This window comes from Neomonachus schauinslandi, chromosome 5 (assembly GCF_002201575.2).
Source record: "Neomonachus schauinslandi chromosome 5, ASM220157v2, whole genome shotgun sequence".
Taxonomy (NCBI): Eukaryota; Metazoa; Chordata; class Mammalia; order Carnivora; family Phocidae; genus Neomonachus; species Neomonachus schauinslandi.
This window is the reverse complement of record NC_058407.1, coordinates 146,635,989-146,663,120: the sequence shown is the minus strand read 5'-3', so window position 1 is coordinate 146,663,120 and position 27,132 is coordinate 146,635,989. Positions and strand designations below refer to the sequence as shown.

The window sequence follows — 27,132 nt, the reverse complement described above, 5'->3', positions numbered from 1 at the left end:
CTCGCTGTGTCTCTCTCTGTCAAATAAATAAATAAAATCTTTAAAAATAAAATAAAATAAAATCACATCACATTGATGCCAGCTTCCACCTAGAACAAGAGAATCAGACTCTCTGGGCGTGGGCCTGGTGACCAAGACTTTTTTTTTTTTCCCCAAAAGCCTTTTCTACAGACAATCAGTGAACTTATGGGCACCAAAAAATATTTTTAAGATTTTATTTATTTATTTGAGAGCGAGAGTACGAGAGAGAGAGAGAAAGCAGGAGTGGAGGGGCAGAGGAAGAAGCAGGCTCCCTGCTGAGCAGGGAGCCTGATGTGGGGTTTGATCCCAGGACCCCAGAATCATGACCTGAGCTGAAGGCAGACACTTCACCGACTGAGCCACTCAGGCACGCCTGGGCACCAAAACTTTAAACACAATACCATTTACAATACCTTAGAAAAAAATGGGATATTTAGTGGAAATCTAACAAAGCATGTACAGGACTTCTATACTGAAAATTAATAAACACTGATAAGAGAAATCAAGGGAAATCTAAATATGATGGTGAGACAGACCATGTTCATGGATTAGAAGACTCAGCATAATGGGGCGCCTGGGTGGCTCAGTTGGTTGAGCGACTGCCTTCGGCTCAGGTCATGATCATCGAGTCCCGCATCGGGCTCCCTGCTCGGCGGGGAGTCTGCTTCTCCCTCTGACCCTCCTCCCTCTCATGCTCTCTGTCTCTCATTCTCTCTCTCTCAAATAAATAAATAAAATCTTTAAAAAAAAAAAAAAAGAAGACTCAGCATAATAAATATGTCAGTTCTCCCAAATTGATAAACACATAATGCAATTCATGTCAAAATCCAAGTAAGATTTTTTTATAGTTCTAGATAAGATAATTCTAAACTCCATAACAAGTTTTTCAAAGACTAAAGTGGGAGGAATCAGTCTACCCAACATCTGGACTTAATTTGTAACTACAGTTATGAGGACTGTGTGGTATTGGGGAAGGGATAGAGATATAAAATCGATGGAACAGAACAGAGGACACAGAAATGGGCCCACACAAGTATGGCTGACTAATTTTTTTATAAAGCTGCAAAAGCAGCTCAGTGGAGGAAACATTGGTGCTAGAGAAATTGGATGTTCAAAGACAAAGACAGAGACAAAGAAGAAGAAATTGTTTAACATGAAAGGTAAGATGAGGGATCCTTGTGATGATGGAACGATCTTCACTGTATTAATGTCAGTGTCCTTTGTGCTATTGTATCATAGTCTAGACTGTATTCTTCAAAAAGGTCAATGACATGAAACACATAGAGGACTATCTATCTTCTCTAAATCAAAAGAATCTAAAGAGATGTGACAACCAAACGCAACATGACCCAGAATGTATTATTTATTTATTTATTTATTTTGCTCTATAGGACATTGTGGGACAATCAGTGAACTTGAATGACATCTGTATATTAGATAGTAATATTGTATTAATGGTAATTTCCTGATCTCACTATGTCCTTGCTCTCAGGAAACACACATGTTGAAGTACTTACTGGTAAAGTGGTGTACTCTAAAAGAGTTCAGAAAAAAAAAAAAACTTATAGCAATAAATAGAGAATGATAAAGCAGATATAGTAAAATGTTAACATTTAAGGAATCTGGGTAAAGATTTTCCAGGAATTTCTTGTAACACTCTTACAGCTTTCTAGTAAGTCTGAAAGTTAAAAAAGAAAAAAGAATATGGGTCTGGGGTCTATGCTGAATCCTTCCTCTGTCACTTCAGGGTTGTGATATTGTGTAAGTTGTTTACTATTTCTATGGCCAGTTTCCTCATCTATAAGAATGAGTACTATGACGTATCTCAGGAGTCTTTACAAACCTTAAACTAGTAGATAATTGTACAATGATTAGAATGGTCACTGGCAGATAATAAGTGCTCAATAAATGTTAGTCAATGTTATCTCAGTCTGTTTGACATGGATGGATGGATGGATACATGGATGGATAGATGCATGCGTAAAATCAGGTATCTGATACTTTGTCATGGGCTGGAAATCAATGCAGCTTCTCTGTGTCAAAGTGACTTAGGTATTAACATTGGAATGTTCTTACTGGTATAGTAAGTTTCTGGTTATCAATGATTTTATAGAACAAATTTTCTCAATGAGTAAAAAGGCAGTACTTACTCAAAGAAAGGGGGTTGTTACAAAACTTTCCAATGGCTTTCTCTATTTCTGTTTTTCTAGCCTGATGAGTGGTCAGGCAGATTTTCACTTCCTCAGTCTAAGCTAACTTTTTCTTTTTCTTCTTCTTTTTTAAATTAATTTATTTATTTGAGAGAAAGAGAGAGAGTGGGGGAAGGGCAGAGGGAGAGAGGGAGAAGGGAATCTCAAGTAGGCTCCATATCCAGCGCAGAGCCCAACCTGGCGCTTGATCTTAGGACCCTGAGATCATGACCTGAGCCAAAACCAAGAGTCATATGCTTAGCCAACTGAGCCACTCAGGCGCTCCTCTTGTTCTTTTTAACTGAAGTATAATTGATAGTATAGTTTTTTTTCTTTTTTACTGTATATTGATATAATTTTGTAAAAAGTAGGATCTTTCATATTATACTCCTTACAGTTACTATAAGCACTATGAAACTCATAGGCTCGGAAAAACAATCTAGCAAAACCAGAATATGGGGGCGCCTGGGTGGCTCAGTTGGTTAAGCGACTGCCTTCGGCTCAGGTCATGATCCTGGAGTCCCAGGATTGAGTCCCGCATCGGGCTCCCTGCTCGGCAGGGAGTCTGCTTCTCCCTCTGACCCTCCTCCCTCTCATGCTCTTTGTCTCTCATTCTCTCTCTCTCTCTCAAATAGATAAATAAAATCTTAAAAAAAAAAAAAAACAGAATATGACAGAGGACCAAATGAAGGTGCTTGTATTCATCAAATAGATCAAATTTTCAGACTAACCATAGAGCTGAATAAAAATCGTGCCAGTTGAGGATATTGCCGCAAGAATGACTTGATTCAGCGAAGTATTTATAAGGTGATTACATTGTAATTGTGAGCTGCACTTAATATTTGCATATATTATTCATGTAGGAAGCAGTTTATCAACAGTGTCAATAATAACCACTCTAAGCAGCGAGTTATTTTCAAAGGGTTTCACCTTCAGTAATGCACTCTGTCTGCCTGATAAGGAAATCGGTAATGTCACCAAGGGAGAGGACTAGGAAAGGTGAGCTGCATGGACATCGGGTTGGAGGAATTTTTCAACAAGGATTCCTCTGCCCCACCCCCCCACCCCCGGCACTGCTTTCCTCCCCCACCTCGGAGAAGCTGTCTACAGAGATATTTTTCTTCCAGATTCACCCCCAGGACTTTTCCTTGTATAGTCCTGTGTGAACTACCTGGTTTATTTTTTGTTGTTGTTAACATTTATTATTTATTTGTGAAAAAGAGCGCACATGAGCAAGCTGGTGGAGCGGCAGGCAGAGGGAGAGGGAGAAGCAGACCCCCGTTGAGCAAGGAGCCCAACACAGGACCCCGGGATCATGACTTGAGCCAAAAGCAGATGTTTGACTGAGCCACCCAGGCGCCTCCCCCTTTTTTTCTTATCCCATCTTTTAACTGAGGACACATTCATTCTAAAATGTCTAAGGGTGGAGCGCTTGGGTGGCTCAGTCGGCTAAGTGTCCAACTCTTGATTTCATCTCAGGTCATCATCTCAGGGTCTTGAGATGGAGCCCTGCATCAGGCTCCATGCTGGGCGTGGAGACTGCTTAAGATTCTCTCTCCCTCTGAGACCTCTCCCTCTGCCCCTCCCTGTTTTCACACTCTCTTTCTAAAAATAAAAATATAGGGACGCCTGGGTGGCTCAGTCAGTTAAGCGTCTGCCTTCGGCTCAGGTCATGATCTCAGGGTCCTGGGATCAAGTCCCGCATAGGGCTCTGTGCTCAGTGGGGAGTCTGCTTCTCCCTCTGCCTTCTGTACCCCCTGCTTTTGCTCTCTCTCTCTGTCAAATAAATATATAAAATCTTTTTTAAAAATAAAAATAAGGGGCACCTGGGTGGCTCAGTCATTAAGTGTCTGCCTTCGGCTCAGGTCATGATCCCAGGGTCCTGGGATCAAGCCCCACATCGGGCTCCCTGCTCGACAGGAAGCCTGCTTCTCCCTCTCCCACTCCCCCTACTTGTGTTCCCTCTCGTGTCTCTCTCTGTCAAATAAATAAATAAAATCTTTAAAAAAAATTATAAAAAAATAAAGATAAAACGTTTAAAATGGCTAAGGATGACGAGCATGGGAGAGAGAGAAGGAAGAAGACAGAAAGCCACTCTAGCAGTCTCTGCCTCAACCATCCAAGCTACCTGCCAGTTCTGAGATACCTCAAGGTCTCACTTGCCTTAACCCCAGGCTGGTGCTGGTACATCACAGCAGATGCATCGTATCTGATATCACTCCTGACAACCAGGCCCTGTAACTAAGTCTTCCTAAGGAGTTCCATAGATTTTCCAGCGGATCCCCCCACTTCCCCTCTGCTTTTGTTCCTTTGGGTATGTCTTCACTTCCTCTTTGCCCAGCAAACCACGAACTTATTTTCTGAAAGGCCTGTAGAGGAAGACTCAGAGTAGAAGACAGAGATCTTGGGGATGCCTGGGTGGCTTAGTCGGTTAAATGTCTGACTCTTGATTTTGGCTCAAGTCATGATCTCAGAGTCGTGAGATAGAGCCCCGCATCGGGCTCTGTGCTGAGCTTGGAGCCTGCTTGGGCTTCTCTCTCTCCCTCTCCCTCTGCCCCTCCCCTCCTGCTCATGCACGCTCTTGCTCTCTCTCTCTCAAAACAAAAACAAAACAGGAAGACAATCTTCTACCTCGGCTCTCCACCTACTAAGGACTGTGTGTCAGTCCTCAACTACCAATGCCCCTACTCTGCCCTTATTATGAATTGTTATTCCCTCCGATGATCCTTACCACCATTCTTAAAAGCCCTACATCGTGACTTTGATGCATCCCTAGAAAGCCAATACAGCAGAATACTCACTGTCCGGTGCGACTGATCCCTTGGCCTATTCCCTGGGACTCGATTGAATGTCAGCTCAAGAAGTTGCATTTCTGGCTCCTTAAACTCCCTCTGCAACTTTCCATAACATGAACTTACCTCCTTACACTGTTCAGAGGGGATGCGCACTAGGGCATAAGGCCACAAAGCTATGCAGCCACTTCCCCCTTCCCAAAGCCTGGGTGCCATATGAATTGATTTTAGGACTACAGGGAGATCCTGGGGGGTGAAGAGGCGTGGCATTGAATAACAGCGAGTCACACAGTGAGACAATTATTCTCTTTTCAGATACCCCTTGATTAGTTCTAGAAGACAGCCTCAGGGGAATTCTCCTCCGTTAACACATCGCCAAGGCTTGCTAACCTGCCCCATGAACAGAGAGAAAATGAGCCTCAAGCAGGTAACAGTGTCTGGCCAAAATGTAACAGTATTTTGTTTCCTTTATATATATTGTCAAAATGATCTTCTCTCCCTAAGAAGGGACACTTGTTTTCTGTTGATTGTAGTAACAAAGTTTCCTTTTAAAATAAATTTGATGGAGTGCGTGGGTGGCTCAGTCGGTTAAGCATCTGCCTTCAGCTCAGGTCACGATCTCAGGGTCCTAGGATCGAGCCCCACATCAGGCTACCTGCTCAGTGAGGAGTCTGCTTGTCTCTCTCCCTCTGCCCCTCCCCTCACTTGTGCTCTCTTTCTCTCTCTCAAATAAATAAATAAAATCTTTAAAAATAAAATAAAATAAATTTGATGAAGAAAGGGGGCGGGTTTAAAGAAAAAACATAAAGTAAATAGTAGTACAGATGGTAAGTGCTGACGGCAAACAAGTAAAGGCTGAAGTTTGAGAAACAGATCAGTGGTGGTTAAGGGGTCCCAGTGTGGGTTCCAACTGGCCTGGGTTTGAATTTCAGCTCTGCCACTTGGTGGCTCAGTGATCCTGGGCCAGTGATTACACCTGTTCCAGGGGATAATCCCATCCCCACAGAGAACTTGTGTGGTCTAAAGAGAAATGTGAGCGAAAACACCAGCACACCATCTGACTCATAAAAGCAGCCCACTCCATGGATGCTACTGATATGACAATGGTCCCACCTTCCCCTGGGCTACAGCTTGTGTGTTTTGGTAAACACTCAGAAGCCCACCCATGTAGGGGTCCATCACAGTCCATGTATGCAGAACCACAGGGACAAGGATGTTTCTGGATTAGTCCCTCCCTGTCCACACCTGCTCCTTTCCATCTACACATCGTCGCTCACACTCCCATCTGCTCACACCGGTCAGTGGACCCGCCCATCAGTGGACCCCTCCTGAACGAGGACAGCCAATCTTTTCTTTTGTTTCACTCACTGATGTGACACATACTTATTAAGTGCCTGCTAGGCAAGGTGGTGGGAGGGCAGCAAGGGATGTGGAAGGTGAGGCTGCTACTCTCAGAGCACTTACACTCCCCAAGCCCAGAGATGAGCAATAATAATAATAATAATAATAGTAATAATAATAATAATAATAGGGGCACTTGGGTGGCTCAGTTGGTTAAGCATCTGCCTTCGGCTCAGGTCATGATCCCAGGGTCCTGGGATCGAGCCCCACATCAGGCTCCCTGCTCAGCGGGGAGTCTGCTTCTCCCTCTCCTGTTCCCCCTGCTTGTGTGCTTGCTCTCTCTCTCTCTATCTGTCAAATAAATAAAGGAAATCTTTAAATAATAATAATAAACAAGAGGACCCACAGACATGAATCAATTTCGGATAGTCTGTGCCCTTTATTCTCCAGAAAAGAATTTGTTTCTGACAGCAGAAACAAAAAGGCAGATCGTGGCCTTGCTCCAATCCAGCAGGGAACGGGCACATCAGGTGACTGAAATCTTTTGCCACTCTGCATGTCTGCCAATGACTGAAAGTGCTCTGAGTGTTGATTTGGGGGTTACAGATAAATTCCAGCGAGTAGGAGGATTCGCAAATACCAAATCTATAGGCAGATGATGGGACTGACTAAAAATCAGTGTGATGGGGTAGAGAACGTGGCTGGGTGGGCAGGCGGACAGGACAGTATTCAATTGGGAATCACTCTGAGGGGGGGTAGGTAACATCTCAGCTGAAACCCGAGTGATGAGAAGTAGCCAGCCGTGTGAGGTTCGGACATCACAGCATGCCAGGCAGAGGGAGCCCCAAGGATACAGGACTCGAGGAAGAAACCAGCGTGGAGACCTGGCGAATCAGAAGGGAGGTCTGAGCTGCTCAAGTGCAGAGAGAGCAATGGGGAGAGAGGCAGGAAGTGAAGCTGGAGAGGTAGCATGGGGGTGAGCTGGTCCCTAGGGCCACATAGATCCTGGCCCATCACCTACATAAAATCAGGATCTGCTTCTACTTTCTACCTTCAGGCCACCCCCATGGTCCCACACTCAGCACCTTACCTCTGATGGTCCCCTGTGGTTCCCCTAGCAGCCCAGGCCCTGGGGTCTCAATTGGACCCCAGGGCTTAAGTCCCACACATTTACATGCTAATGAGCAGAAAGGTCTTTCTCATGCGTGACCTAAATCAGTCTTGCAACAATGCACTTGCTGTTGTCTTGAGTAATTATGTAGAGGAGTTACTATCAGATCATGTCCATTAACATATTATAATTACCACTCTCTGAGCACAAGCAATATGTTTTCAGGAAAAGGGCTCAGAGAGGTTAAGGAACTTGTCAAAAGTCACACAGCTCAATACTGCAAGAAGAGTCAGACTCAGGTCTATCTGACTCCAAGTTGGGCTCTTTCTATTATCTCCTATTTCTCCCCTGGCTCTTTTTAAACCTATAGACCCTCAGCACTTCTCTTCGTGGATCATCAGGATATCCTGTGGCTTATCTTGTTCACCATACCTTGCCCTGTGCAGAGTGAATCAAAAGTCCATTTCTATGGCTGATTGTTATTTGCAAGGTCTGGATTTAGCAAGAGTGAATCCAGCGTATGACCAAAGGTACACGGCCACTATTTAAATCTTGAGTCTGGGGGCGCCTGGGTGGCTCAGTCAGTTAAGCGTCTGCCTTCGGCTCGGGTCATGATCCTAGGGTCCTGGGGTCGAGCCCCGCATCGGGCTCCCTGCTCAGCGGGAAGCCTGCTTTTCCCTCTCCCACTCCCCCTGCTTGTGTTCCTTCTCTCACTGTCAAATAAATAAAATATTTAAAAAAAATACATCTTGAGTCTGGTAGATCTGAATTGAACATTTGTTACATGAAGAGCTGAGCAGGAAGGACGACATTCTGCCAGTTTAGCTGAGTGGGCAGATGTGCGGGCATCCGTCCTGCCGTGCTCGTGTCGTGGCTGTCTGTCCAGCACTGTTTGTCCTGGTATTTTTTGTTTTTACTTATTCCACATTCATTCCCTCTTTCTAGTAACACATCCATTTCAGGCTGAGGAAGTAAATACCTTTGTAGGGAACATTTCTCTTGCTGGGAAGCAGTCCCACATGAGCGCCTTCCACGGTCCACTCGGGCAGGCGGCGGTGGGGAGGGGTTGGGGTGTGGGGAGAATGTGACCAGAGCTTGGCCAATGCTCAGCTCTGTCTCTGGACTGTGAGTTGAGCAGAGGTCAGAGGGACGTGGGCATGCTGACCAGACCGTGCCAGTGGCCTGTGGCTATCCTTGGCATTTCCCGGGTCTTGGCCCTCTGGCATTTCCATTCCCAAACCTGGGTCTCCAGGCTCCCCTCCACTCAGCCACCACCACAGAGCCTTCCAATTAATGTCCTTGCACATAAGACAGTCAGTGGTAGATAGTATCACTCTCAGACTAGGTCAAGAGCCCCAACACCTGGACCTGTCCTGGAAGAAAGGGTTTGGTCCTACCTCAAGAGATTGACAAATGAAAGCACACTTACAGATTTTAAGCATGCAGGTGTTGTTGTTTCTATAAAAACAGAATTCCGGGACACCTGCTGGCTCAGTCGGTAGAGCATGCAACTCTTGATCTCAGGGTCATGAGTTTGAGCCCCACATGGGGCATAGAGATTCCTTAAAATATACATATTTTATATTATTATATATTATATATATAAATAAAAAACAATTCCTAGGGGCGCCTTGGTGGCGCAGTTGATTAGGTGTCCAGCAATTGGTGTCGGCTCTCGTGATCTCAAGCTCATGAGATTGAGGCCCGAGTCGGGCTCTGTGCTCAGCACAGTGTCTGCTTGAGATTCTCTCCCTCTTCCTCTGCCCCTCCCTCTCGTGCTCTCTCTCTCTCTTGAATAAATAAATAAATCTTAAAAAAACATTCCTGAACAAACACTCAAACAAAATACGACTCCTTGTTTTAACCTGCTTTTTCAGGGAAGCTCTCTACTACATCATGCAACTGGACATGACATTAAATCTCCACCTTCACAGAACAGACGATGAAGAAATTAAATCTGTAAAACGAGTTGTATAGGGGCTCCTGGGTGGCTCAGTCGTTAAGCGTCTGCCTTCGGCTCAGGTCATGATCCCGGGGTCCTGGGATCGAGCCCTGCATCGGGCTCCCTGCTCAGTGGGAAGCCTGCTTCTCCCTCTCCCACTCCCCCTGTGTTCCCTCTCTCACTGTGTCTCTCTCTGTCAAATAACTAAATAAAATCTTAAAAAAACCAAAACAAACAAAAAAACCGAGTTGCATGTTAGGTTGTAATAAATACTATGGAGAAGGCCTTTTTGCTAAGTCATCATTTAGAGACCCGTAGGTGGTGAGGGTGTAAGTCCTGCAAGTGGTGAAATCCGCAAGTGCAAAGGCCCTGTGGTGGGTGTGCTCTTGGCATGGTGAAGGTCAAGCAAGGTCAGCATGGCTGAGCAGAGTGATCAGAGAAGTAGCAGGGAGCCAAGTGATGCATGGCCTTGCAGGCTATGATAAAGACTTTGACCTTCACCTCTGGGAGCAATGGGAAATCATCTCACATAGCATTTTGAGTAGAAGAATAACTGAGGATGCCAACAGCTTCTGTACAGAGAACAGATGGAGGGAGCCAAGGCCGTGGGGGGAGCTCCGCTAGACAGCCATCGTTACTGTTGAGGCTCTGCGGGATGGGATTTTGCCTCTTCCTCTCATTTCATCCCACGCCCCACCCTTCTCCTCCCCCACTCCCTCCCTGACATTCTTTCTGTTCCTAAGAATGAGCTACCCGACACCAGCGTCGTTGGGAGCCTGAGTCTGTGTTCCTAGTGAGCCCGCAGGTACATCGGATAGCCTTAAACTCGGAGAACCACCGCCGTCAGGTACGTCGAAAACACAGCCCTTGAGTACCAGAGAGGGGAACTGTGTTCAAGAGTTCCAGGAGCGAGGAATTACATACCTAGGAGGATCAAAGTGGTTCTAGGTAACTCACAGAACTAACCCCGCATTTCTTCCAATTTCCTGCTTCACCCACCATCACCCTAGACCATGTGATGGGTCCAAACTGCCTGCTGCTTTGATAATGTAGGGGAGAAAAGAAATCTTTTTCCTCCGCCCACCTTATGTTCTCTGGCTGTAAATTGCTCCCTGTGAATTGAACTAACAAGAGACAGATTGACAAGAGAAAAAGCTTGTGCGTTTAGTGGAAGCACTCACACAAGGAAGGGGTGGTTAGAACTTGGGCTTATATAAAAGAGCAATGCATTTTTGGAGAAGTGACAAACCAAAGGAAAAGGACTTTGAGCTTCTAGAGGCAGTAAATCATGGGAAGGTAAATATATGGGGAGACTAAGGGTGGTCAGGGCTAATCCTTAGCGGGGTTTGTTATGCAGATGCCTTTCTGGATGATCCAGGTCTAGAGTTGTCTCCAGGGATCAACTTCTGTCCTTCCTGGTATTGGGGGAGGGGAGACACGTTTACACATTTTTGTCCTACTTGTAGGCAAATAGGGGAAGGGCACAGGATTTTTCTTAAATCTGTTTCTTCTCAATTGTTTTCAGTTCAAAATAATCCTTATGCCAAAGTGGCATATTTCGGGGTGGCATATTCTGCTACCCTTCAATAATGGTTTTAAAGAGTTTATTTATTTTTGTGAGAGAGAGAGAAAGAGAGAGCACAAGGGGGGGGCAGGGAATGGCAGAGGGAGAGGGAGAAGCTGACTCCCCGCTGAGCAGGGAACCCGACAAGGAACAAGATCCCAGGACCATGGGATCAGGACCTGAGTTGAAGGCAGACGCTTCACCGACTGAGCCACCCAGGTGCCCTCATAACCATTTTAAATAAGTAAAACCTTATTCTGCTATAATTATGGCCATACATTTCCCCGAAATCTCTAGTAATTGAGTAAGCATATTATGCGAGTTAATGTTGAGCATCATTTCCTCTGGTGAACTCTTACCCCTTTCAGAACCCAGCTAAGGGGTCACCTCCTAAGAGAAGCCTAATGGGATTTCCTCCTCCGGATATCATCAGTCTCTGGAGAAGTAGCAAAAGATGGAAGAGAACTGTGTGCCAAGAAGCGCTGGTTGCCTTTCTGAGCTTGATCCCAGCCTGCCTGTTCTTTTCTTTCTTTCTTTCTTTCTTCTTTCTTTCTTTCTTTCTTTTTAATTTATTTGACAGAGAGAGACACAGCGAGGGAGGGAACACAAGCAGGGGGAGAGGGAGAGGGAGAAGCAGGCTTCCTGCTGAGCAGGGAGCCCGATGTGGGGCTTGATCCCAGGACCCTGGGACCATGACCTGAGCTGAAGGCAGACGCCCAATGACTGAGCCACCCAGGTGCCCCTGTTCTTTTCTTTATTCTTTACCCTAGAAGAAAGAGGGAATGAAATGGAATGAGGCCACGGTTTTAGCTGTATATGTAACATTTTATTTAGTCAGTTAGCCTGTTATTTTTACAAGAGCCCTGACGCAAATACTGCAGACTGTTTTCATTTGTGAACTCTAAGTGAGAGGTGGGCAGGTGTCTGCTCAGCTATTTCTCTGCAGCTTGTGTTTGAAATACTTTATTTTTTTTTTAAAGTCTGATTTGTGGGCGCCTGGGTGGCTCAGTCGTTAAGCGTCTGCTTTCGGCTCAGGTCGTGATCCTAGGGTCCTGGGATCGAGCCCCACATCGGGCTCCCTCCTCGGCGGGAAGCCTGCTTCTCCCTCTCCCACTCCCCCTGCTTGTGTTCCTGCTCTCGCTGTCTCTCTCTGTCAAATAAATAAAATCTTTAAAAAAATAAAATAAAATAAAGTCTGATTTGTGTAACAATGGAAATCTATGCAAGACACTTATATAGCTGCTTCCGGCTGTCTTATTTTTCAGCCTTATTGAAGTATAACTAACAAAATGGTAATATGTTTGGGGGGGTGGGGAGATAGACAACAAGGTGAAGGGGAGTGGGAGGTACAGGCTTTCAGTGAGGGAATGTGTAAGTCACAGCGGTGAAAGGTACTAGGTAGGGAACGTAGTCGATGGTATTGCAGTTGTGTTGTATGGTGACAGATGGGAGCTACACTTGGGTGCGCAAACATCACATATATCCTTATCGCTATGTTGTACACCTGCAACTATTGTCACGTTGTGTGCCAACTCTATTTCATTTATTTTTAATTTATTTTATTTAAAAAAAAGATTTTATTTATTTATTTATTTATTTATTTGAGAGAGAGCATGAGCGGTGTGGGGGGGAAGGGGGGAATCTCAAGCTGACTCCATGCTGAGCGGGCAGCTGGATGCAGGGCTTGATTTCACTCCCCTGAGATTATGACCTGAGCCAAAACCAAGAGTCCGACACTTAACTGACTGTGCCACCCAGGTGCACCTATACTTAATTTAAAAAAACAATATATATATATATATATATATATACGTTGAAAGTATACAACATGATGATTTGATACCCATATACTTTGTGAAATGTTACCATAATCAAGTTAATTAAAACCTCACATAGTTACTTGTTTTTTTGTTTTTTTGTTTTGGTGAAAATGCTCTATGAAAAAAGGGAATACTTATTTTTTTTTTTTTAAGATTTATTTATTTATTTTCAAGGGGGGTGGGAGGGGCAGAGGGAGAGGGAGAGGGAGAGAGAATCTCTAGCAGACAACTCTGAGATCTTGATCTGAGCTGGAGTCGAATGCTTAACCTCCTGAACCACCCAGGCACCCTTATACTTAATTTTTTTATTTTTTTTAAGATTTTATTTATTTATTTTGACAGAGAGAGATACAGCAAGAGAGGGAACACAAGCAGGGGGAGTGGAGAGGGAGAAGCAGGCTTCCCACTGAGCAAGGAGCCCGATGCGGGGCTCGATCCCTGGACCCTGGGATCATGACCTGAGCCGAAGGCAGACGCCTAACGACTGAGCCACCCAGGCGCCCCTCGCTCAGCAAATCTCGATACCCTTTCCCCCTTCTCCCTTTTGTTTATCTTGGTTTCTCACTTTTCTCTCGTTTTATGCTTTTGGGCATTATTGTTCCTACTTTTGTTATAAAATGCTCCCAATCTTCTTTGGAAGTTTGAATCAATGACATTTTTAGAATACTCAGCCATTCTGATGGAATCAGTGACATTTTTAAACCAGAGATTCATTTTCAATCCAACTGATCAGAAAATAGCTTATTGGGCGCCTGGGTGGCTCAGTTGGTTAAGCGACTGCCTTCGGCTCAGGTCATGATCCTGGAGTCCCTGGATCGAGTCCCGCATCGGGCTCCCTGCTCGGCAGGGAGTCTGCTTCTCCCTCTGACCCTCCTCCCTCTCATGCTCTCTGTATCTCATTCTCTCTGTCTCAAATAAATAAATAAAATCTTTAAAAAAAAAAAAAAAAAAGAAAAAGAAAATAGCTTATTTGTTAAAGCAAAGCATTAAGAGGCATTCTTTAGAGAAACTGACTTGTGCAATTTCTGATTGAGTCCCTAATCAAGACACACCAGTGATGTTAGGATTATGTGTGAGGATGTAGAGAATGAGCCATAGCTTTGCAGTCTGACAGACCTGGGTTCAGGTAATTCAATATCTCTGAACTCTGTTTCTTCCCTTGACAATGGACATAATACATGCAGACCTGGAGGTTATTGTTAAAGATAATAGCCAGGGGCGCCTGGGTGGCTCAGTTGGTTGAGCAGCTGCCTTAGGCTTGGCTTGGGTCATGATCTCGGGGTCCTGGGATGGAACCCCAGGACATCAGGGCTCCCAGTTCAGCAGGGATTCTGCTTCTCCCTCTGCCCCTCTGCCCCCTCGTGCGCATGCGTGCTCTCTCTCCCTCTCTCTCAAATGAATAAAATCTTTTTTTAAATGTCATGAATAATTAAAAAATAATAAAGATAATAGCCATATGATCCAGCAATTCCCACTTCTGGGTATATACCCAAAAGATTTGGAAGCAAGGACCCAGATAAATACATTGTACATCTACGTTCCTAGCAGCATTGTTCCCAGTAGCCAGAAGGTGGAAACTACCAAGTATCCATCCAAAGATGCATGGATAAACAAAATGTTTTTTTATTTTATTAAAAAAAAATTATTTATTTATTTATTTATTTATTTATTTGAGAGAGAGCATGAGCGGGGGTGGGGGAAGGGGGGAATCTCAAGCCGACTCCATGCTGAGCGGGCAGCTGGATGCAGGGCTTGATGCCACCAAATTGTACCATGAAAATGGTTAAACAACAATTGCTATTATTACATATTTGCAAAACATACACATTATTTACTAGGTTAGCTTAAAGCTACTGAAGTTGTTTTCCTGATCCCACTTATAAATCACCCCCTCCCCCACAAGGGGTCTGTGCAAACAGGCCGGGACCCTGGAATGAAGCTGGCCAGGCTCTTAGAGGCAAAACATAATAAGCAATATGTTAATACCTCGGGAATAATGAGCCCTGATTTTTGCAGAATGAATCAACTTTTCATCTGAGTTAACGGATCATTATCAGACTTTCTCTGTGCTCTCCATTATGGGTCTTTGGCACTCACAAAGGGGATGTAATGAGATAATCATTAGCAATGAGACAGCTATTTCAAATGTATATCATAGGCTAGTGGAACCTGGGGACTGCGGCCACTTAGATACCATTTAATAGCCAAGCTTTGCTAACACAGGGAGCAGAGCTGGGACAGGCTGAGGAAACAGGCAGCTCCTGGGGGGGGTGGGATGTCCTGGTATCTGCCTCTGCTTCAGGGGGCAAACCATTTACAGGGAAAGCCAGCAGGGGTCAGCAATCATTAAACCTCCCGGATTTTAGTCACAGAGGGCACTGGGATTATATTGGCTAAGATCTCTGAAAGCAAGCATTTCCCCTGGGTGGATGGTCTTGGAAAATGGAGCCTACAAAGGGACATAGAAGATTGACTCATGGAAGCATCTCCCAGTCCTGAGAAAACCAGAACAACTGGTTTTCATAGCAGTTCCACTGAACAGGCGGTTAACCCACAGGAGCTGGTTGAGGAAGCCAATTTCTGCGCAAGAACTGGTTGATTGACTCCTTCAGACAGAGCTCTGGGGCTCAAAGTCATTGTGCTTGTGCTGGAATTACTAAATTTAACATCCCTGTCATCTGCTATCCATTCAGTATTTCATTACCTTTCTTACCTTGCACACTGCGGTCCTCTTTGCTTATGGATTTTGTGACTCATCAAGACCCCCTGTTTCTGCTTCTTTTCTGCTTGATGTCAGCGTATTGGGTCATTTCGGTCCAAACTGCATTACTATTCATCCAGATTTCAAAAACAAACAAACGCCGTGATATTTGGCTGCAGTTGCCCAAGAGTGAATATACTAAAACACCACTGAGCGGTACACTCTAAATGGGTGAATTGTATGGCATGTGAATGGAATCTCAACAAGTTGGTAAAAACAAAAACCAACCACATGAAGGAGAAAATCTAGCCAAAGTGCAGAAGCAGTCGATTTACTGTAGTGTTTGTTGCCAATTCTACCAAAATATTTGCTGGGTGAGGAAATTAAGCAGCAAGTCCTATTTTCTATCCATTACGGTTACCTGGGCTAACATGCTACCTGCTTCTAAAGTTCTATGCATAATTTAGAGTTAGCTATACATATCAATTACAGAAACCCAACTAAGGACACTGTAGTTTCAATTCTGAGTGGTATTGAATGCTGTAATCGGTTCCCCAACATACTTTTTTTTTTTTTTTTTTTTTCTAGATGTTTTTTTTTTAGACAGTAGTTCTCAAGCTTGGCCTCACATAGAGGCCTCATATTTAAAATGTATCAATGCCCACGGGACACCTGGGTGGCTCAGACAGTTAAGTGGATGCCTTCTGCTCAAGTCATGATCCCAGGGTCCTGGGATCAAGTCCTGTGTCAGGCTCCCTGCTCAGTGGGAAGCTTGCTTCTTTCTCTGCCTACAGCTCCCCCTGCTTGTGTGCTCTCTCTCACTCCCTCTCCCCCTGACAAATAAATTTTAAAAATCTTAAAAAAAAATAAAAATAAAATGTATCAATGCCCAGGTCTTACCCAAGACCAATTAAATCAGAGTCTGCAGATGGGTTAAGTTTAAGATTCCCCCAGGTGATTTTAATGTGCAACAAACAGTGCAAACCACTGGTCTAAGGAATCCCCTTTCTACGGTGAGATATAATTTCACACTCATTAGGATGGCTATTTTTTTTTCAAGATTTTATTTATTTATTTGACAGAGAGAGAGCACAAGTAGGCAGAGTGGTAGACAGAGGGAGAAGGAGAAGCAGGCTCCCCGCTGAGCAGGGAGCCCGACGCGGGGCTCGATCCCAGCACCCCGGGATCATGACCTGAGCCGAAGGCAGATGCTTAACGACTGAGCCACCCAGGCGCCCCTATTTTTTTTTTTTAAGAGAGGCAGAGGGAGGTGAGGAGAGAGAGAATCTTAATCCCGCAGGGCTCGATCTCATGACCTGAGCTGATATCAAGAGTTGGATGCTTAACGGACTGAGCCACTCGGGAGCCCCTAGGATGGCTATTATTAAAACAAACAAAACATAAAGTAATCCATGCTGGTGAGGATGCGGAGAAATCGAACACTTGTGCATTGCTGGTAAAAATGTAAAATGGTTTAGCCGTGGGGTTCCTGGGTGGCTCAGAGCATGATCTTGGGGTCCTGGGATTGGGCCCCACATGGGTCTCTGCACTCAGCAGGGAGTCTGTTTCTCCCTCTCCCTCTGCTCCTTCCCCTGCTCATGCTCTCTCTCTCTCAAATAAATAAATTCTTTTTTTTTAAAGATTTTATTTTTGACCGAGAGAGTGTACAAGCAGGGGGAGCGGCAGGCAGAGGGAGAGGGAGAAGCAGGCTCCCCGCTGAGCAAGGAGCCCGATGCGGGGTTTGATCCCAGGACTCTGGGATCATGACCTGAACAGAAGGCAGGCACCCAACCGTCTGAGCCACCCAGGCACCCCTCAAATAAATGAATTCTTTAAAAAAAAATAAAGATAATATCTCCTTTAAAAAATGGTTTAGCCTTGGGGCCCCTGGGTGACTCAGTCGGTTAAGCATCTGCCCTTGGCTCAGGTCATGATCTCAGGGTCGCGGGATTGAGCCCTGCATTGGGCTCCCTGCTCAGCGGGGAGTCTGCTTTTCACTCTCCTTTGTGTTCTCTCTCTCTCAAGGAAATAAATAAAATCTTTTTTAAAAAATGGTTTAGCCTTATGGAAAACAGTATGGAGGTTCTTTAGAAAATGAAACATAGAATTACCATATGATTCAGCAAGTCTCCTTCTAGGTACATACCTAAGAGAAGTGAAAACAGGGACTTGAGCAGGTTTTTGTGCACTCAAATTCATAACAGCATTATTCCCAAAAGGTGGAAGCAACCCAAGTGTCCACTGACAGATGAATGGATAAACAAAATACACACACACACGCACATACACACACGCACACACACACACACACACTGGAAAATTATTCAGCCCTAAAAAGGAAGGAAATTCTGACATATGCTGCAACATGGATGAACCTTGAGGATATTATGCTAAGTAATACAATATTTGTATAGGATCACTATAGGATTCCATTCATATGAGGTGCCTAGAGTAGTTGAAGTCCCTCTGAAACAGAAAATAGCATGGTGGTTGCCAGGGACTGGGGGAGAGGAGAATGGGGAGCTAGGGTTTCATGGGTATAGCATTTCAGGTTGGAAAAATGGAAGAGTTCTGGAGCTGGATGGTGGTGATGGTTGCACAACTGTGTGAAATGTACTTAATACCACTGAGCTATATACTTACAATTGGTTAACGTGGTGAATCTTATTTCGTGTATATTTTACCACAGTACAAAGAGATGTCCTTTTCAAGAATGGGTATCTGATGCAATTCATGCCAATGGCATGGGGGAGATACCTCCTAGAGGGTTTCTGGGAAAAACTTCCTCATTCTTAGAGGAGAGCCACAGGATGAGATGCTGTCTATTGTTTCTCTGGACTTGGCACCTGGGGATCTGCAGCTGTCTTGGGACCCGCCTGAGGATGAAGCCAACATCCAAGGCAGCAGATAAATGGAGGAACAGGCCCTTGATGATGTCATTAAGCTCCTGACCCAATGGACTAAGAAGTCAGTCTTATCTTAGGGTTTATTGTTAGAAATAAGACAACAGGCCTAGAATAGAGTCACTTATGCTAAGCCCACATCAATAAACTGAGACTTAATTTCAGTTAAGTTGGCCTCTCCCAGAAATGGCATCTTAAATCAGTTAATCAGGAATCACCTGGTCAGCACTAATGAGGTCATCTGCCTGATAGACCTCTGCCATCTGCCAAAGGAAAGTGACTTGCCACAACCAATTTTCCTTTTTTTTTTTTTTTAGATTTTATTTATTTATTTGTCAGAGAGAGAGAAAGCACAAGCAGGGGGAGTGGCAGGCAGAAGGGGAAGCAGGCTCCCTGCTGAGCAAGGAGCCAGATGAGACTCGATCCCAGAACCCCAGGACCATGACCTGAGCTGAAGGCAGACGCTTAACCAACTGAGCCACCCAGGCGCCCCTCCAATCTTCCTTTTTGCTAGCATGATTTCCTTGTCCCGTTCCCTTCTGCCTGTGGAAGTCTTTCATTTTGTTCAGCTCTTTGAGCTCCCTTCTGTCTGCTAGATGGGAAGCTGTTTAATTCATGAATCATTGAACAAAGCCAATAAGATCTTTAAAATTTAACCAGTTGAATTTTTAACATGGTTATGTAAAATAATACATTTCTTATGGCTAAATCTAATTTGAATGGAAATTTCTGTAACTTGTTTTCTGAAAGGATTCTGATACTTGTACAAGTACCGTTGGTAGAAAACATGTTTGGAAATAACCTAACAGCCTCTCAGTAGGAAAATAGACAAATAAAAAAGAAGTATAAACATAGATGGAGTTATTCTATAGCAGTTAAAAGACAAACACAGGAAGTGAAAAGTAGGCTTTATATATTCTATGTAAATTGTGAAACACTACAGTGATCTTTTATTGCCTTGTATGTTATATGTGTAAACATGTTTTAAAATAAATTAAGTGGACGTGGCTGGGTGGCTCAGTCGGTTAAGCATCTGCCTTCAGCTCAGTCATGATCCCGGGGTCCTGGGGTGGAGCCCCGCATCGGGCTCCCTGCTCTGCGGGGAGTCTGCTTCTCCCTCTGACCCTCCCCCGTCTCATGTGCTCTCTCTCATCCTCTCTCTCTCAAATAAATAAATAAAATCTTTAAAAAAAAGTAAATTAGGTGGATCATATTAAATATATGATAGTGGTTGCCTTTTTTTTGAAGGGGTAGGATGGAACTGGGATGGGGGTAAAAGAGGCAATACATGTAGGGGAATTGTTTTGTTTTTGTTTTTTTTTAAGATTTTATTTATTTATTTGACAGAGAGACACAGCGAGAGAGGGAACACAAGCAGGGGGAGCGGGAGAGGGAGAAGCAGGCTTCCCGCCGAGCAGGGAGCCCGATGCGGGGCTCGATCCCAGGACCCTGAGATCACGACCGGAGCTGAAGGCAGATGCTCAACAACTGAGCCACCCAGGCTCCCCTGTTTTTGTTTTTTAAAGATTTTATTTATTTATTTGACACAGAGAGAGAGAGTGTGCACACAAGCAGGGGGAGCTGCAGAGGGAGAGGGAGAAGCAGGCTCCCCACTGAGCAGAGAGCCTGATGTGGGATGTGGGGCTTTATCCCAGGACCCTGGGATCATGACTTGAGCTGAAGGCAGGCGCTTAACTGACAGGCACCCAGGCGTCCCTGTATGGGAATTGTTTTATTTCTGATCTTAAAACATGAAACAAGGTGACGAGATGTTAGCAGTTGACAATCTCAGGAGTCTATATAGGTATGTGAGTGTTTGTGAGTCTCTGTACTATTCTGTATTTATAAAATTCTCAAAGGTGCAAAACAACAACAACAACAAAAACAAAGACAGCCTTTCCCCAATGCTGCCCCTGGTCCACATTTAATTAAGGAAGGCCGAAAAAACCTTTTGGTAAAACTTGGGAACCAAGGTTAAAGTCTGTATAACTCTAAGTGGTCTCTAAGAGACCAGAAAGCATGGCTTTTTGTTAGTATGAGAGTTTTTAAACTTTTAATTTTTCATTTTGAAATAATTAGAGATTCACAAGAAATTAAGATCATATTACAAGAGGTCCCATGTACCCATCACTCTGCTTCCCCTAGTGGTAACATCTTCTATCACCATGGTACACTGTCAAACACAGGTAATTGACATTCCACAATGCAATTAAGTACTCTATACCTTACTGGAATTTCACCTGTTTAACCTTTTTAAAAAAATGTCTTTAGGGCGCCTGGGTGGCTCAGTCCGTTAAGTGTCTGCCTTTGGCTCAGGTCATGATCCTGGAGTCCTGGGATCGAGTCCTGAATCGGGTTCCCTGCTCCACGGGGAGCCTGCTTCTACGTCTGCCTCTCTCTCTCTCTGTCTCTCATGAATAAATAAATAAAATCTTAAAAAAAAAAAAAAGGTCTTTAAGTGGGGCACCTGGGTGGCGCAGATGGTTAAGTGTCTGCCTTCGGCTCAGGTCATGATCCCAGGGTCCTGGGATGGAGCCCCACATCGGGCTCCCTGCTCAGTGGGGAGTCTGCTTCTCCCTCTCCCTCTGCCATTCCCTCTGCTTGTGCTCTCTGGCTCTGTCTATCTCTCTGTCAAATAAATAAATAAAATCTTTTTTAAGAAATAAAAATGTCTTTAAGTTACAAAAGCAATTTGCTCGTCATTGAATGAATGAATACATAAGCAGTGGTACATGCCTACAATGGAATATTACTCAGCCATGAAAAGGAATGAGGTACTGATACATGCTACAGTGTGGATGCACCTTGAAAACTCTATGCTAAGTGAAAGAAGCCAGGCACAAAAGGTTGTCTATTGTGTAACTCCTTTTATATGAATGTCTAGAATAGGTAAATCTTAGAGATAGAAAGGAGATTGGTGGTTGTCAGAGGCAGGAAGGATAGGAGAATGGGGAGCATGTTTCCATGGGAATGGGAACCATTCCTGGAACAGTCATGGGTTTCCTTGTGCCATGATAAAAATGTTTTGGTACTGGACAAAGGTGGCGGTTGCACAACATTGTGAATGCACTGATTACAACTGAATTGTTCACTTTATTTTTATTTCTTAATTTATTTTTATTTTTTATTTACTTTTTATTTATTTTTTTAAGATTTCATTTATTCATTTGAGAGAGATCGAGAGCAAGAGAGAGCAGAGCACAAGCCGGGGGAGAGGCAGAGGGAGAAGGAGGAGCAGACTCCCAGCTGAGCAGAGAGTCCGATGTGAGGCTCGATCCCGGGACCCTGGGATCATGACCTGAGCTGAAAGCAGGGGCTTAACCGACTGAACCACCCAGGTGCCCCTATTTATTTATTTATTTTTAATAAATTTTTTAAAAATTTATTTGAGAGAGCGAGCATGAGCAGGAGGGGCAGAGGGAGAGAGAATCTCAAGCAGACTCTGTGCTGAGCATGGAGCCAGATGTGGGGCTTGATCTCACCACCCTGAGATCATGACCTGAGCCAAAACCAAGAGTAGGACGTTCAACTAACTGCACCACCCAGGCAACCCTGAATTGTTTATTTTAAAATAGTTCATTTTATCTTATGTGAATTTCACCTCATTTTCAAAAAGTTTTATTTATTTAAGTAATCCCTATACCTAACATGGGGCTCTGAACTCACGATCCTGAGATCAGGATCAAGAGTCGCATGCTCTTCAGACTGAGCCAGCGAGGCACCCTGATGAAAGAATTTTTTAAAGCGATTTGTTTCTTGTAGGAAGGTCCAAACATAAAAGTATAGTAAAAAATTGCAATTTCTTCTTCTAGCTGCTCTCCATTCCACATCCAATCCCACCCCACAAATACACCTTCCATTAACAATTTAATATGTAACTATTCACACTTTAAAAAGTTTTTTAACGTACAAAGAGATACATATGTCTCTTTCTCAAATGTTTACTGAGCACTTTATCCATGCCAGGCAATGTTGTAGGCCATGAGAACACAATAGCAAATAAGACAGAGTTGTGGAATTAATTTTCCAGTAAGAGGAGATGGGTAGTAAGCATGGGAACAACTAAGAATTTCAGATTGTGATAAGGCATCTGAAAAAATAAAACTGGGCAAGAGGGTAGAGAGTGATGTGGGTTGGTGGAGGGCCAAGGTGGCTAGGAGAGGACACATTGGCACTGAATGACAATGAGCTGGAGAGGTGAAGATCTAGGGAAGGAGCATTCCAGGGAGAGGAAAAATCTAGGTGTTTTTAAAGAAATAGGATTACACTAGATACACTGATCCGCTATATATTCTACACATACAAGATATATTGCTCTTGCCTACTTCATCATATATTATAAATGGATTTCCCCATCAGCACCTAGTCTGTGTCACTCTTTTTTGATAGCTGCATATTATTCCATACTGTTGCTATCCATCATGTATTTAATCAGAATTTCCCTGTTGATGGACATTTAGGTTGTTTCTGGTTTGGAGCTGCTGCAAAAATGCTGAAAAGGACAGCTTTTTACACTTGCACTCATATTTCTACAGAAAACATTTCCAGGAGTGGCCCTGCTACCTGTGTGCACATGTTTTCACCCTCTAAACCCTTGGGATGGCCATGAGTTTTCGTATCAGCCTCATGTTCAGAAGCATAAAAGAAAAACTTTTATTTATTTAGGTGTGGAGCTCTTTGCGGGGCTTGAACTCACGACCCTGAGATGAAGACCTGAGCTGAAATCAAGAGTGGAATGCCTAGCCAACTGAGCCACCCAGGTGCCCCCTAAAAGATAAGCTTTTAGATCAAAGAAGCAAAACAAAGTACTGTGTGGTAAATTAAAAGGGGCAGGTGCTGAGACCCTGATTCACTTTATTATTTTTTTAAAAGATTTTATTTATTTATTTGTCAGAGAGAGACACAGCGAGAGAGGGAACACAAGTAGGGGGAGTGGGAGAGGGAGAAGCAGGCCTCCCACCGAGCAGGGAGCCCGATGCGGGGCTCGATCCCAGGACCCTGGGATCATGACCTGAGCCGAAGGCAGATGCTTAACCATCTGAGCCACCCAGGTGCCCCCTGATTCACTTTAAAGGCAGAATATCTAAGTGAGGAGTGGAAGATGGCAGAGAACAAAAAAGAGAGAATACTAGGAATGCCAGCTGGTGGGGCTTGCGTCAGAAGATGGGAATTCTCTGTCGTGGAACGGCTCAGACCTTGAATAAGCATGGCGTTGTAAAGTACAGCGGTGGTCAGGCTAACCCTGTGTGTGCATCACAGCACGGAGCAGGATGTCCTTGGGAAAACTCTCTCTTAACGTTGATAGTCCTGTGTCTCAACAGCCCTAAGTGAGTATAAAAGGGCAGTATCACCAGAAACTTCCTTCTGATGCACTGATTCACTCAGTGAAACATTTGTTAAGCACGTTTCCTATGCCAGGCATCATACCGGGCATTGGGAATATAAAGAAGATGAAAAGATGCTGACCTCAAGTCGCTCAATCTTAGCACAACAACAATTATCAAGAAGAGCTTCTCACTTTCCTGCGGGAGCAGTGCCTCAACCCTGGCAGGTCAAGGCTTTTGAAAACCACTGGAGTGGATTCTTTCCTGAATTTCCATAATTATCCTATTCAGGGACCTGACATCAACTGCTTTACTAAGCAGCCGGTCTCAGCAGTTTTTATCTTTGTCTCTAGAAAAAGCCCTCAGGCACAAAGACGCTGCTAATTTAATTTGATGTGAAGAGCTAACCTAAGAGGGATCCATCATCCAGTGCCCTATGGGTGATCCACGTTGAAGTATGGCATCCAATGATAAAGCAGTTGGAGGACAGTATGGGTCACTCTTTGAGTCAGCTGTTTGTTTTGACATTTGTGTGTGTGTGTGTGTTGACATTTTTAGGAGTAGGTGAGGGAGTGCCAATCTTGAGTGAGAAGGCACTTTATTTTGGACACACTGTATTTTCTTCCTGTTGTGAATATAAGATAAAAATATTTATCTCAATAGCAATGCAGGTCTCCCTTATATGAAGGAGTTTTTATATCAATTGTTAATAAGTTCTGAGGAAATTCGAGGGCAATCACTTAATACCAACTTTAAAGTGGGACACTCTTAAGAAAGATTTAAATGGGTCTTCAGAGAACTGTATTAATAGGCTGTAACCTGAACTTTCTATTAATCTGGGGAATACATCATCTGTCGTGGAAAAAAAGAAAAATCAATGTCCAGAAGATTTCAGGGAGCATTGACCACAGATCTGAAGAAAAACTTAAAGCCAGGCTTGTTACAATGGAGGTCCCTGGTTTCTTCACATTTACAGCACTTGATATCTCAAGTATTCAGAGTTAGGAAAAAAGGGGCACCTGGGTGGCTTAGTCGTTGAGTGTCTGCCTTCGGCTCAGGTCATGATCCCGGGGTCCTGGGATTGAGCCCTGCATCAGGCTCCCCGCTCAGCGGGAAGCCTGTTTCTCCCTCTCCCACTCCCCCTACTTGTGTTCCCTCTCTCGCTGTGTCTCTCTCTGTCAAATAAATAAAACCTTTAAGAAAAAAAAAGTTCAAGGAAAAAAAAAGCATTCATAAAAATTGCTAGTTTAATATTAAACAGAATTTCAAACCACTTTAGCATAGAATTTGTTTTGAAAGGTACCTGACACAGCTTTGTTTTTGAGCTGTCTCATTAATGGGCTGGATCCTCTTTTAAGATACAGGTATTTAAAATTTAAATTCATATCTAGATCTGGATTTTGGACTGTAACATACGGTTGTTAAGAAACATCTATTCTCTGTGTGTCTACGCCTTTACTCTGTGATTTTTAGCAGGTTAGTTACACTCTGTCTAGACTCCTTGGAGAAAAATATCAACAATATGTTTTTCCCTGTCTTGGGCTCCGCATGGGTGAATTACAGGAAAACTTAACAGGTACTCAGAACAACGTTATTTTCCTACTTCATGTAATTGAGTCCAAGTATTTATCTTTCGCTTCCCCCCACCCCCATGTTTACCTAAACTCAGTCTGCCCGCGTGAGAAGCAGTCAATAAAACACTACGGGAATACTCGAGCAAATCCCATCGTTCAGAAGAAAAACACTTCACCTAATGGTGCATATAGAAGCTGGACGCATCAAAATAACCGTATTCGTTGGATACAGCTGGATACATTATGGAATAGGCCAATCCTCTGTTTAATTTGCAAGGCCCTTGGGCCGGGAGGAGGGAGGGATGGAAAAGTTTGGGTGAAGGCTTTAAATGACTAGTCAAACAGACGGTGAGTCATTCCAAGTTCCCAGTTAATAATCCCCTGTGCCGGGGCAGAGGCTGGGCCCGAGCGCTTTACGAGCCACACTACAGTTTAAGTTGTACTGTCTCACGGTTTTATTCTCTTCTACCAAATGAATACATAAAATGTAAGACGCGAAGCGTCGGCTTTGAAATGTAGGGCAAAATCTGGCTGGGGGCGGGGAGAAGGAAGGTGGAAAGAGAGCACGAGATAGGAAGACTGGGAAGCAGAGAGCGCACAGGCTGGTGATGCGAGAAGGAAGGAATTCCAGGAAGGGAGCGCTGTGTTTTGCGCCTTAGAACTGCTCTCCGTTTCCCCGCATCCTGTGCCCAACAGGACGGCGAGGACCACCCCGGGGTCTGAAGTGTCGCGCAAGAACGCGCCCCCACCCCTGCCCCCACCGGGTGACAGGTGGGGCCGCCGAGCGACGACTGGACCTCCGCCTCCTCGCGCTGCCTGCCGGGAGCCGGAGCCGCTTCCGGTTGCTCTGGGGTTCGGAACTCCGACTCCCGTCGGCCCCCGGGAAAACCGCAGCGGGGTCGCGCGGGTGCTGCCGGAACTCGTAGTTCCATCTTCTGCAGCACCTCATAGCCGGAAACTGGGAAGGGCAGGGCCAAGAACTACCGAGGCGAAGGTACGGGTGGCAGGGCGCGGTCAATCCGCGCCGGCGTGGGGTTGGCGCTGAGGCGGTCCGAGGTGGTTGGGTTGGGTGGGAGGAGATCCGCTCGCACACACGAGGAGGTTTGAGCCGCCGCCGCCGTTGTCGCGAGTGCGGAGTTGGGACTGGAGCCTTCGCCGCGACAACGCCGGGGATTGTGTCGCTAGCCCCCGGCCCCTCTGCCTCGCCGCTTCGCCGGGTCATCGCGGCCTGCTCCTGCCCGGCCCGTCGCCCCCGCCTCCCATTTCCCGCCCTCTCTTCACCACACACACGGCCCCCCCGATCATGGATCCGGGCAGTGGCGGTGGTGGCGGCGGCGGCGGCGGGAGCAGCAGCGGCAGCAGCAGCAGCGACTCGGCGCCCGACTGCTGGGACCAAGCGGACATGGAAGCCCCCGGGCCGGGCCCGTGTGGCGGCGGCGGCGGCCCCTTGGCGGCGGCGGCGGCGGCGGCGACCGAGGCCCAGCGTGAGCACCTCAGTGCGGCCTTCAGCCGGCAACTCAACGTCAACGCCAAGCCCTTCGTGCCCAACGTCCACGCCGCCGAGTTCGTGCCGTCCTTCCTGCGGGGCCCGGCCCAGCAGCCGCCGCCCCCATCTGGCGCCGCCACCCCCAACCACGGAGCCGGCAGCGGCGCGGGAGGCCCTCCGGGTAAAGGGCCGGGACGCGCGGGGCGGCCTCGGGGCGCGGGAGGAAGCCGGGCTGGGCGAGGGCGGGAGCAGCCGGCCTGGGCCCGGAGCTCACTGGGGCTGGGGGTGGGGTGGGGTGCGGTGGGCTCGGGCGGCGCGCCCCGCGGGGCCGGGTGGCACGTGGAGCGCTGACAGCGGCGCCGGG

General features: G+C 45.4%; 2 protein-coding genes across 7 annotated transcripts in view; one reads left to right on the top strand and one right to left on the bottom strand.

Moving 5' to 3' along the window:
* The window catches only part of TNFRSF17 (TNF receptor superfamily member 17), an 80,170-nt gene extending 53,666 nt beyond the window's left edge, over positions 1-26,504 (bottom strand). Inside the window, 2 exon segments of the mRNA XM_021698023.1 lie at positions 26,052-26,240; positions 26,378-26,504. Of these exon segments, the coding sequence (XP_021553698.1) occupies positions 26,052-26,240; positions 26,378-26,504 (316 nt within the window).
* GSPT1 (G1 to S phase transition 1) overlaps positions 25,689-27,132 on the top strand; it is a 39,733-nt gene continuing 38,289 nt past the window's right edge. For 2 of the 6 annotated variants that reach the window (XM_044915618.1, XM_021698360.1), the window contains exon 1: positions 26,289-26,949. In XM_044915618.1, coding sequence (XP_044771553.1) covers positions 26,586-26,949 — 364 coding nt within the window. In that variant the 5' untranslated portion in view covers positions 26,289-26,585. Of the gene's footprint in view, positions 25,770-26,288; positions 26,967-27,132 lie in introns of those variants that run through there. The other 4 variants (XM_021698361.1, XM_044915620.1, XM_044915619.1 and 1 more) reach the window with 4 other exon arrangements.